The sequence below is a fragment of the Rhinatrema bivittatum genome, chromosome 6 (assembly GCF_901001135.1).
Source record: "Rhinatrema bivittatum chromosome 6, aRhiBiv1.1, whole genome shotgun sequence".
Classification (NCBI taxonomy): domain Eukaryota; kingdom Metazoa; phylum Chordata; class Amphibia; order Gymnophiona; family Rhinatrematidae; genus Rhinatrema; species Rhinatrema bivittatum.
In genome coordinates, this window is record NC_042620.1 from 294,891,046 (window position 1) to 294,903,468 (window position 12,423).

The window sequence follows — 12,423 nt, forward strand, 5'->3', positions numbered from 1 at the left end:
GGAGGCATATCTTCATATCCCCATTCCTCGGGATCACCAATGTTATCTGAGGTTCATGGTTCTCGTTCAGCATTTCCAGTTTCAGGCCCTTCCTTTCGGCCTAGCCATGGCGCTGCGGACCTTCACCAAGATCATGGTAGTAGTGGCGGCGGCCTTGCGGCTCAAGGGAGTTCTGGTAAATCCATACCTCGACGATTGGCTCATTAGGGCAAAGTCGGAGGCCAGCTGTCACTCAGTGGACAGGAAGGTCATTCAACTCCTTCAGTCGCTGGGCTGGGCAGTGAATTTCGCCAAGAGCCATCTCAATCCGACCCAGTGTCTCGAGTATCTGGGAGCCCAGTTTGACACGAGCGTGGGCAAGGTGTTCTTGACAGATGAGAGAGCGAACAAATTGCAGTACAGGTCCACCATCTATTGACTTTGCAGGTGCCCAGAGCTTGGGATTTTTTTTGCAGGTTCTGGGATCATTGGCTTCCACCCTTGAGTTGGTTCCCTGAGCTTTTGCACATATGAGACCATTACAGAAAGCTCTGTTAGCACAATGTAATCCGCTGTCGGAGCTTTTTCATCAACCGGTATCGCTGGATGTTCCTACGAGGGAGAGCCTCTCTTGGTGGCGCCAAATGTCTCACCACCTTTAGGGGGGAGGTTCGCTCTAGAGGTACGGATTGGTTGGTTGGGGTCTGTCTGGTTGGGGGGCAGTTTGCCAGCTTCAGTTGGCTCAGGGTGTGTGGTCGCTGGAAGAGCGCTCCTGGTCTATCAACCGCTTGGAGACCAGGGCGGTGCGATTAGCGATGCTGGCCTTTCTACCGCTGGTCCAAGGTCGTTCAGTCAGAATTCTGTCAGACAATGCGACAACCGTGGCTTATATCATTTGACAAGGCAGTACCAAGAGCCGGATGGTAACTCAAGAGGGTCAGGAGTTAATGATCTGAGCAGAGGCACACTTGACCCAGATAGCGGTCTCTCACATTGCGGGCAACGAGAATGTCCAGGCGGATTTTCTAAGTCACAGTCTTCTAGATCTGGGCGAATGGGAACTATCGGAGTTGGCGATGCAGCTCATTTGCGAGAAGTGGGGTTGTCCACATGTAGATCTGATGGTGTCTCGCCACAATGCAAAAGCCCCACGATTTTCCAGCCACAGACGAGACTACAGAGCTGAGAGAGTTGACACTCTAGTGATTCCTTGGCTTCAGGGAGTTCTACTTTACGTGTTTCCTCCATGGCCTCTGGTGGGCAAGGTTTTGTGTAGAGTAGAGACACACTGAGGATGTTGTATCGGTGGCTCTGGAGTGGCCACGTCGCCCGTGGTTTGCAGATCTCGTCAACTTGGCCGTGGACGGTCCAATACAGTTCAGTCACCTCTCTCATCTACTCCATCAAGGTCCCATATTTTTCGATCAATCAGATTGCTTCTGTCTAGCAGCTTGACTTTTGAGAGGCAATGTTCAAGGCGCAGGATTTACACCGAGCCAGTTATTACTACCTTTCTGCATGCGAGGTGCATGTCTACCTAGTTGTCTTACGTCCGAGTCTGGAAGGTTTTTGAGGCTTGGTGTGATGCCAAAGGTGTTGCTGCTTTGTGGGCTTCGGCATTCCAGATTTTATCCTTCCTGCAAGATGGCTTGGGCAAAGGCTTGACATTTAACTCTCTCCAAGTTCAGGTAGCGGCCCTGACCTTTTTGCGAAGGACGATTGATGGAAGATCTTTGTCCCCTCAGCCTAATGTTGTACGATTTCTTCGAGGGGTCAAGAATTTACGTCCTCCAGTATGGAAGGTCTGTTCATCTTGGAATCTTCATCTGGTCCTTCAAGCTTTGTGTGAACCACCTTTTGAGCCTCTTCATAGGGCGACTCCTAAGGATTTGACCTTGAAGTTTGTTTTCCTGCTAGCAATTTGTTCAGCGTGGAGAATATCAGAGTTGCAGGCTTTATCTTGTAGGGACCCATTCCTACAGATTTTGGATACGGGGGTGTCCTTACAGACTGTTCCATCTTTCCTTCCCAAGGTGGTCTCAGCTTTTCATGTTAATCAGACAGTCAAAATTCCAGCTTTTCCCAATTTGGATGCTTCTTCTCCTCATCCGAGGAAACTCAGGCATTTGGAGGGCCTTTACTGAGATATTTGGAGGTGACCATTGCCTTTTGGAGATCTGATCACTTATTTGTTTTGTGGAGCAGCATGAAGAAAGGGCTCCAGGCTTCCAAAGCTACCATTGCGAGGTGGTTTAAGGAGGCTATTGGATCAGCCTATATTCTTAAGGGCCGTCAGCTGCCGGACGGTTTACAGGCTCATTCTACTCAATCGCAAGCAGCCTCGTGGGCAGAAGCTCAGTTGGTGTCTCCACAAGAGATTTGTCGAGTGGCTACATGGAAGACGCTGCATATTTTTTCGAGACATTATCACCTAGACGTCCAGGATCTGGAAACTCATTCTTTGGACGAGAGTGTTTTGCGAGCAGGACTCTCCAGGTCCCACCCCGGCTAGTTGGTACATCCCAGGAGTCTGGAATGATCCGGGTACATACAGGGAAAGGAAAATTGGTTCTTACCTGCTGTACCACGGATCATTCCAGAGTCCACCCGCTTGATGGAGGTGGAGAGTCTTCCACTCAGCTGTGTTCTTTTTGCTATGCAGATTTTTCTTCAGAGCTTTAACAAGTGTTTTACAAGTTTTTGCAAGTGAGTTTTTGTGCTTGGGTATATATCAATACTGAGGAACTACAGGTGGCACCAGTGCTTATCAAGCAGTTTCAGTTAAAATTTCTCTGTCTCCATTTGCTGACACGGATGCATAAACCCAGGAGCCTGGAATGATCCGTGGTACTACAGGAACTAAAATTAGCAGGTAAGAACCAATTTTCTTTTCCCTTCATAATAATTCCTAACATTCTGTTTGCTTTTTTGACTGCTGCAGCACACTGAGCTGACGATTTCAATATATTATCCACTATGATGCCCAGATCTTTTTCCTGGGTGATAGCTATCAATATGGAACATAACATCGTGTAACTACAGCATAGGTTACTTTTCCCTATATGCATCACCTTGCACTTGTCCACATTAAACTTCATCTGCCATTTGGATGCCCAATCTTCTGGTCTCTAAGGTCCTCCTGCAATTTATCACAATCTGCTTGTGATTTAACTACTCTGAATAATTTTGTATCATCTGCAAATTTGATTACTTCACTCACCATATTCCTTTCCAGATCATTTATAAATATATTGAAAAGCACTGGTCCAAGTACAGATCCCTAAGGCACTCCACTGTTTACCCTTTTCCACTGAGAAATTGACCATTTAATCCTACTCTCTGTTTGCTGTCTTTCAACCAGTTTGTAATTCATAAAAGGATACCACCTCCTATCCCGTGATTTTTTTAGTTTCTTAGAAGTCTTTCATAAAGGACTTCGTCAAATGCCTTCTGAAAATCAAAATACATTACATCTACTGGCTCACCTTTATCCACATATTTATTAACCCCCTTCAAAAAAAAATGAAGCAGATTTGTGAGGCAAGACTTGCCTTGGGTAAATCCATGCTGACTGTGCTCCATTAAACCATGTCTTTCCAGATGCTCTGTGATTTTGATCTTTAGAATAGTTTCCACTATTTTTCCACTATTTTTCTTCAGATGAATCCTTCTTCCAATTTTTGAAGGATGTTTTTTGGCTAAAATAGCCTCTTTCATGTTACCTTTTAACCATGCCGGTAATAGTTTTGTCTTCCTCCCACCTTTCTTAATGCATGGAATACATATGGACTGCGCTTCTATGATTGTATTTTTAAGCAATGTCCTCGCCTGTTGTACACTTTTAACCTTTGCAACTGCACCTTTCAGGTTTTTTTCTATTTTCCTCATTTTATCAAAGTTTCCCTTTTGAAAATTTAGTTTTAGAACTGTAGATTTACATATTGTCCCTTTTCCAGTCATTAGTTCAAATTTGATCCTGTTATGATCACTATTGCCAAGTCGCCCCACCACAGTTACCTCTGTCCCCAAATCCTTCGTTCCAATAAGAATGCAAAAGGTAAAGGTAGGAAGGGAAGAAAAGAAAAGAGGAAACAAATCAGCCAATGTAGCAATATCATCTTACGAGTAGTTATTTAAAACTAGACTACAGGCTCAGTGTGGTAACGATGTAACAAAGAGCATCTAAAGCTTTGTTTTTCATTTTTATCATAGACCTGATAACAAGCTTAATAGAGATGAAAAGTTAATTATGAAATATTGGATAATTAGAAAATCAAGTTTCAGAATATTTTGTCTCTGCTTGTTTGATAGAAGATGAGGCCAGGGCAGTGGACTTCAACCCAGGCTAATCTGCCTACCTGGAACTTCCCCCATTCTAAAGCTCTTCTGCTTACACTTTGTCATGAAATGCCTCATTGCTACCTTCCCACCTACTCAGGATTAACCCTGTGGCCTCTCAGAGGGTCTGGCCGAGCACTGTCCATGTCTGTGTGTACCAATGAACATGCTCCTGCATTAATAGTTTCCCACCTACCAGCTGGGTTCCCACTTGCCTCTGGGCAAATACCCTGCCCACACGCTATTCTCTGGTGGTTTCTAGAGAGACTGAGACCCCGCACAACCCAGAGGTCACACAGTTCCTAGAAATACACCTATAGACCAAATACAGAAAAACACTGGGATCATAAATCAGTATCAGGACAGAGCTAACAAACTGAAGTGTTGTTATCAAAAACAGGAAACACAAAAAAAATGCAATTTGCACCTAGTAACACGTGAAATAAGATAATTGTAAACAGTAAATGCTAGCTAAATGAATCTTGTCTAGTCTTGACTGGAAGTAAGAAAGAGAATTCTAGCAACTTCAGAGCTAGTTCTGTGTGACCTGTATCTGAAGGGCAGTCAGGACACAAAGTATTAGCAATAGTTCTCTAACCAATGGCACTGCAGGGTTGTTAGTCTTACAGCTCCCTTAGAATATGGAAGATTTATGCAGTTCAAGTCTTACTCTTGAGTTGAGCAAGCATTTCAAGGCTCAGTATGAGTTGCAGTTATAAAGGTCAAACACCACCTGCAGGTCAGCTCAGAGGGAAATGAGCTCTGTCTGAGAAAAATACAAATCCTAAGGCAAAACAAATTACAGTGCACATAAAACCCTTGTTTAGCTACATTCTATGCTTTTTAAGGTAGAGATTCCCTTTACGGTTTTTGTAACTCTGGCCTGACTTTTATGTCAGTGTTATAAAAACTAAAATCACTTGAGATTTTTTTTTTTTATTAATTTATTAACATTTTTTATATACCGCAGAATATAATAGGAAGTAGCATCAGGAGATTGGTGACAGGGAGGACATAGGCCATTTGAAGTAATTACAGTAGAAAAATGTATATCTGAAATTCCTTTTATCCTAAAACTTTCATTATCTAGAAAAAAAATCAGACTTGGTCCATCTTCTGCTATCTGAAAAATGTTTGACTTCATACATTCTGTTCATCTGAAAACATTTCTGGTATACAAAATTCTTGTATCAGAAAACTGCTATTATCTGGAACAAGTCTGATCCCAATCTTTTCAGATCAAAGATGCTCGACTGTATTTTATTTATTTAAAAAAGTTTTTCTATACCACTTTAAACCAAAGTGGTTTGCAATAAAACATACATATAGTTAAAAGCAGCAAACACAAAGTACATCAATTCAAAGCAACATCAAAAAACAAAACAAACATAGTCTAACATATCATAGGGTCATATAATAGCTTTAAAGTAACATACCACATAAAACAGTAGGCTGTATACAGCCCTCAAATACAACAATCCTTTGGAACTATGTTTGCAACTCACCGAATGCCTGCTGAAATAACCAGGTTTTAAGCCTTTCTTTAAACAGTTTTGTCAGCTACTAATGTGAGTGTAGGATTGTGGGAGAAGGGGCTATTTGGTCTGCAAAAATATGCATAGTTTCTGTGATGTAAATGTGTTAGTGACCTCGAATGTTGCCTTGGGATGAGATTTGCCAAGCCAACTCTTACAACTTTTTCTTGGGGGGTTTTCAGACTCGTCTCCAAGCTGTGCTGGATGAGTTCAAACAGCAGGAAGATCGAGAGAAGCAGCAGGTAAGGACTAAGACCCTCAAGACATGTGATAATTAATCTTGTTAATTGAACCTCGGTATATAAAAGTTATAAATAAATAAATTTCTGTCTTGGCCTTTGCTCACGAGAGCTCAGTATCAGTCATGCTCAATCAGCAAAAGGACTAGTAAATGCTACAAGAAAATAAATGCTAATGGATTAGCTAGTGATGGAAATGTTATACATACTTAGTACACGTACACAATGCACAGACTCCAAAATCTAACAATATATCAAATGAAGGAATCATATGTATTACATGTATTAAAAAAATCATTTTTAATCTAATCAAACATTAAAATATGCATTAAATATGCACTTTTACAATTACAAAACAGAGGATTCACTGTAGTATGTAATCACATGTATAATTATATCATACTAATCTATCTAACTAGTACCATGCATAAAATGACAATGCTCGTGACAATATAGAATATGGAGAAACACAAGAGTGTAAAATAGACCACACAAATAACCTAAATACATTGAATGACAATACATATGACAATATAGAATATAGTATACTCTAGAAAAATGAAAAAAAACACAAAAGGGTACAATAGGTTACCTAATACACGTGTAAGTAACACTTAGGGGGTAGATTTTAAAAGAAGCGTGTGAACATACATGTGCATGCGCACATGGACACCTGATTTTATGACATGCGCGTGCAGGTGCGCACATGTTATAAAATCGGGTTGCACACTAGTGGATCTTGCTTGCGCCGACACCTGCGGCCTTCCCTATTCCCTCCCAGGCCGCTCCAGTTTAGGAGCGGCCTGGGAGGGAACTTCCCTTCCCCCTACCCTATCCTTCCTACCCCTCCCCACCCCCGACCTTTATTCTACCCTCTTGTGCCTGCTTCTCGCATCGGCAGCCTGCCTGCAGACTATCCTCCAGCACAGTAGCAAATGGCCGCTGTGCTGGAAGCCTCTGGCCCCGCCTCACCCCCTGGACCGCACCTCCCTGCCCCTTTTTCGAAGCCCTGGGACTTAGCCGCGTCCCGGGGCTTTATGTGCGTCGCCAGGCCTTTATAAAATAGGCCCGGTGCACGTAGAGCTTTGAAAATCTGACCTTTAATGTTCTTTGATTTGTTGCAAAATATAGGTAAAGAGCTATCTCTATGTAACAGAGTATCAGATAGATGTAACTATAGCTTAAAGCACTCAAACTAATGAAAATAAACCATTCAAATGTTTGATATTGTAGAGGGAAATGTTTAACAAGATGGTCGTGCCTGTCACATCAAACTGTGATGGTCTATTTTACACTCTTGTGTTTCTCCATATTCTATATTGTCACGTGCATTGTCATTTAATGCGTGGTACTAGTTTGATAGATTAGTATTTGATATAATTGTACATTTATTTATTTAAACATTTTTATATACCAGCATTAGTTGTGGACATCATGCCGGTTTACAATAAACGGGTTTATTACCTACTACAGTGATTACCTACTACAGTGAATCCTCTCGTTTGTAATTGTAAAAGTGCATATTTGTTTTATGCATATTTTAATGTTTGATTAGATTATTAAAATGATTTTTTAATATATGTAATACCTATGATTCCTTCATTTCATATATAGTACACGTGCCATTTCTCTTTATGCAAATGAAACATTATACCTGACTTTTAAAAACACTTTAATTGTACTGATGTGCTGGTAGTGAAGGAAGAAGCAGAATCCCAGACCCCTCAGAGAAGCTAATAAAAATCTCCATTGAGAAGACATCTGGGTCTCTCTGAAATGCCTAGAGTGGACCTTATGGGTGTAGCATAGATAAAGTTTCAGAGTCCAAGCCATTCAACTTTTAAACCAGCAGGCGCTCTGCTGTGTAGGTAATTCCTCGTGTGCGTAAAGTGCATCCCCAGTGGGTAACAACCTGCGGGGCAACACAAAATGGCAACCTTTACTGGGGCATGTAACTTTTTTATATTGGACCCATTTTCTTCCCCATGTATAGGGGCTAATTCATAATTGTGTAACCAAGAATCAGCCAAGGGCTCTGCCATATTCATCGGAAGCAACTAAATCAGCTTTTTAACTAGTCAGTGCTGTCGTTGCTGGAGCATACCACAGACAAATGCTTGGCTCGATGATAATTGTAGAGGGAACTGAAAATTGCATGGCTTTATTCGAAGCTGATCCTGTTTTTTTTATGCTTTCTGCTGCAACTTTACTTTTTCTTAGAAGGGCATCCCGAATATTTCAGATAACTAGGTCTGGGTGATGAGCTTTTCTTAACTTTTGTCTTTGTGTCTCTCTTTCTCCTAGCTGTCTTCCCTCCAAGAGCAGCTAGAATCGCTCATAGAGAAGTGAGGAGAGAAGCCTCTGTGCAGGCTGGAAATAGGCTGAAGTCCCAAGACAAGACACTAGAAAGGGAATCTTCTATGCGCCATCTTCAAGTGAAAGCTGCTGCCTGCAGTACTCTCTACCCTCTCTGAAACAAGAGATGGTGAGAGAGATCAGTCTTTGATTACTGATCCTACCCATGTCTGATCACTGATCACAACGGGATCCTCAGCAGCATGGGGTATTTTGATATATTTTTTTTTTAAATCCCAGTTTACATGAGTGTTATGTGTAATCCTATAAACCCCACCTGGATTATTGGTAGAATTTTTTTTTTTTTTTTTGCCAAAAGTATGAACCATACTTACAGCTGGGACCCTGAATAGGAAGGATTTGTCAAAGTCTTCAGGTTTAATGAAAGCAGAGACCTGCCATTAGATGGAAATGTATGTACAGCATAAGAAGGATTGACTGCACGCTTATATGAAGGCCTACTGGGATGTATTGCTTTGTCAGATTGATCACTGGTAAAACTTGTCTTCCTGAAATTGGCAGCTCTTTGACTGGAGCAGCATGTGAGGTCTGGACATGCTTTTTCTCTGGATGGATGGCCTGCCCAGAGTCAGGAAAGGCATCTTAGCAACTCCATTGTATCAGGTTTGTCTGTGCCCCTTGCTCTTGGAGTCAGAACTGAGGCTGTAGTGCCCTCACTGTGCTGCTTCAGGTGAATAAATGAAAGAGCAGATATCAATAGGGAGCAAAATATCTCAGCAGCTGGGGTTTTTTTTTTTTGGTTTTTTTGGTTTGTTTTTTTAGATTAACCCTTCTCCCTTTTCATAATCTCCTGCCAACAGACCACAGAAATAAATCTTTCAAAGGGTTGGCCCTCTAAGGTAATTAAATGTATGTAAATACATTCCATGAATCCTGAAAACTAGTCCTCGTGGTGGCCCTCAAGGACTGGAGTTTGCTATCTCAGCCATAACGCTAGTGCAATAAAACCAAACCTGGCTGTGCCTGTAGCTTTTAGGGAGTGGTAGCAAAGCAGGAGGAGCTCTGCATGGGAGGCTTGGTATAATTGGAATTATTTATGGGGCAAAGAGATACAGAAATAGTCCCATTTGTATTGGGTGCCACCAACTTCATTAAAGAAAACTTTCAAGTGCATGTAGAAAGCTTGTCTGTACATATTATGCCTTTTATAAAGTCAGGAAGCTCTCTTTGCTACATTGCAAGTATTAAGATAAGCATTAGCATTATTCAGTATTAAGGGCTGAGATCCAGGTGCAAGAGAGATCAGGGTCATGAAGCTCATGCATGATGGCAGACGTAGTAGTGGCTTCCGGTGCCTTTTGTGCTTTGTGTGTTGCTGCCATTTTTCTCTTAAGCCTGCAAAGTGAGAGAAAGTAGGAATGGTCTGGTAATGGAATAGCACCGAATCCATACTTATTTTATCAACTATCAGTTATAGATGACCAGTGAAAAATAAGTTTTGTTAAACATTAAACTGCTTTTTTGGTGCTGTTTTGTCAGTTTTATTGCTTGGGTAGTTGGTGGGATATAAATAAACATGGGCCTTCGAGGCAGCGTGTGGCCTGTGGGACACATTTTGGCTTGTGTGATGTTTCTCTCTAGGCTGTAGCTGCTAGATCATGTCCCTTCTGACTGGAACTGGTGCTGCTGCTGGACTACCCACTCCTGTTGTAGTGAGCTAAGCCGCAGTGAGGTGGTTAATGACGAGGGGCTTTATTTAGGGTTGAATGGAGTGAAGAGCCAAGATAGGTATAAGGTAAGTGTATGTCAGAGTGGGTTAGGCAGGAGTCTGCATGTATGAGTTCAAATACCTGTCATAGTTATATAGGACATGATGACAGAAGAACAGATTGGCCCATCCAGTCTTGCTCTGTTGTAATTCTTTGGATAGATGAATTCACAAATTCCTATACTCAACCTCTTTCCCCCCGCCCTTTTAACCATTTTCTTACAATTGCCTATGCCAGGCAGGAGGGGGCGGTGCTTGAACAGTCCTGAAGGGCGGCCCAATCAAGGAAGACAAAAATGACTATACTGAGCCTCTATGCCATGGAGGCATTGTACGTTGAGCAGCTAAGAGATGCCCGAATGTACTGATGACATTGTAAGCATGCCCTGTCGTAGTTCAGTGTCTCTTGTGATGGGGCCAGGGCAGGCACAACTTCCTCTGTGGCAGAGGTGGATAGGGGAGGAGCTATGGTCGTGTTCCACAACCCAGACAGAGCTGCCACCTTCAGGCCTCAGCCTGGGAGGAGTTTCCTGCTGCTGCCCGGTCCATCTCCAGGGAGCAGGATCACAGCTGGTTCCTGCCCAAGGAGAAAAACTGGTGAGATAGGGAAGGGGAATGGGTAAAGAGCGTACAAATTCCCATACTCAAAACTACCATCTCGCTCCCCCTGCCTCTGCACATTTAACAGTTTTTCTTACAATTACCTACACCAGGGATGAGCAAACTGGGGTGGTGGGCAATGTTCTGGTGTGGCTTGAGAACTGGTTAAAAAAAGAGATTAGGACTAAATGGTCAATATACTCAGTGGCCAAAGGGGAATGAGTGTGCCAGGGATCTGTACTAGGAGCGCTGTTTTAATATTCATAAATGATCTAGATATGGGAATGACTAGTGTGGTGATCAAATTTGTTGATGATAGAAAATTATTCAAAGTTGTTAAATCACAAGTGAATTGTGAGAAATTGCAAGAGGACCTTGGGAGATTGGGCATGCAAATGGCAAGTGTCATTTAATGTGGGCAAGTGCAAAGTTATGCACATAGGGATGGCCAATCCAAATTATGGCTATGCTATGCAAGGTTCCATGCTGTGGGAGTCACCATCCGGGTAAAGGATCTAGCAGTCATTGTAGATATTATGTTGAAATCCGCTGAGCACTGTGTGGCAGTGGCCAAGAAAGCACATAAGATGATAGGAATTATTAGGAAGGAACGTAGAATAAAACAGAGAATATTATTATTATTATTTTTATTTAACATTTTTATATACCGGCATTCGTAGGACACATCATGTCGGTTCACAATTAACTGAGAAAGGAAATTACAATGAACAAGGGTGGCTAACTGACTGTACTTTGAGTCTTGTATGCCATTCTTGGTCACTGCATCTCAAAGAAGACATAGCAGAATTAGAAAAGGTACAGAGAAACATAGAAACATATAGAAACATAGAAATGACGGCAGAAGAAGACCAAATGGCCCATCCAGTCTGCCCAGCAAGCTTCCCTCATTTCTTCTCTCATACTTATCTGTTTCTCTTAGCTCTTGGTTCTAATTCCCTTCCACCCCCGCTATTAATGTAGAGAGCGGTGATGGAGCTGCATCCAAGTGAAATATCTAGATTGATTAGTTAGAGGTAGTAGGGGTAGTAACCGCCGCAATAAGCAAGCTACACCCATGCTTATTTGTTTTTACCCAGATTATGTTATACAGCCCTTATTGGTTGTTTATCTTCTCCCCTGCCGTTGAAGCAGGGAGCTATGCTGGATATGCGTGAGGTATCAGTTTTTTTCTTCTCCCCTGCCGTTGAAGCAGAGAGCTATGCTGGATATGCATCGAAAGTGAAGTATCAGGCACATTTGGTTTGGGGTAGTAACCGCCGTAACAAGCCAGCTACTCCCCGCTTTGTGAGTGTGAATCCTTTTTCTTCTCCCCTGCCGTTGAAGTTATGCTGGATATGCGTGAAGTATCAGTTTTTCTTTTCCCCTGCCGTTGAAGCAGAGAGCTATGCTGGAAATTCGTGATGTATCAGTCTTTCTCCCATGCCGTTGAAGCAGAGAGCCATGCTGGATATGCGTCGAGAGTGAAGTATCAGGTACATTTGGTTTGGGGTAGTAACCGCCGTAACAAGCCAGCTACTCCTCGCTTTGTGAGTGCGAACCCTTTTTTCTTCTCCCCTGCCGTTTAAGCAGAGAGCTCTGCTGGATGTGTGAAGTAACAGTTTTTCTTTTCCCCTGCTGTTGAAGCAGA

At 42.4% G+C, this 12,423-nt stretch overlaps 1 protein-coding gene across 1 annotated transcript in view; it reads left to right on the top strand.

Annotated features, from left to right (window-relative positions):
* TAF7L (TATA-box binding protein associated factor 7 like) overlaps positions 1-9,935 on the top strand; it is a 62,996-nt gene extending 53,061 nt beyond the window's left edge. The window contains 2 exon segments of the mRNA XM_029607379.1: positions 6,035-6,094; positions 8,396-9,935. Coding sequence (XP_029463239.1) covers positions 6,035-6,094; positions 8,396-8,440 — 105 coding nt within the window. The 3' untranslated portion in view covers positions 8,441-9,935.
* Positions 9,936-12,423: the final 2,488 nt, after the last annotated feature.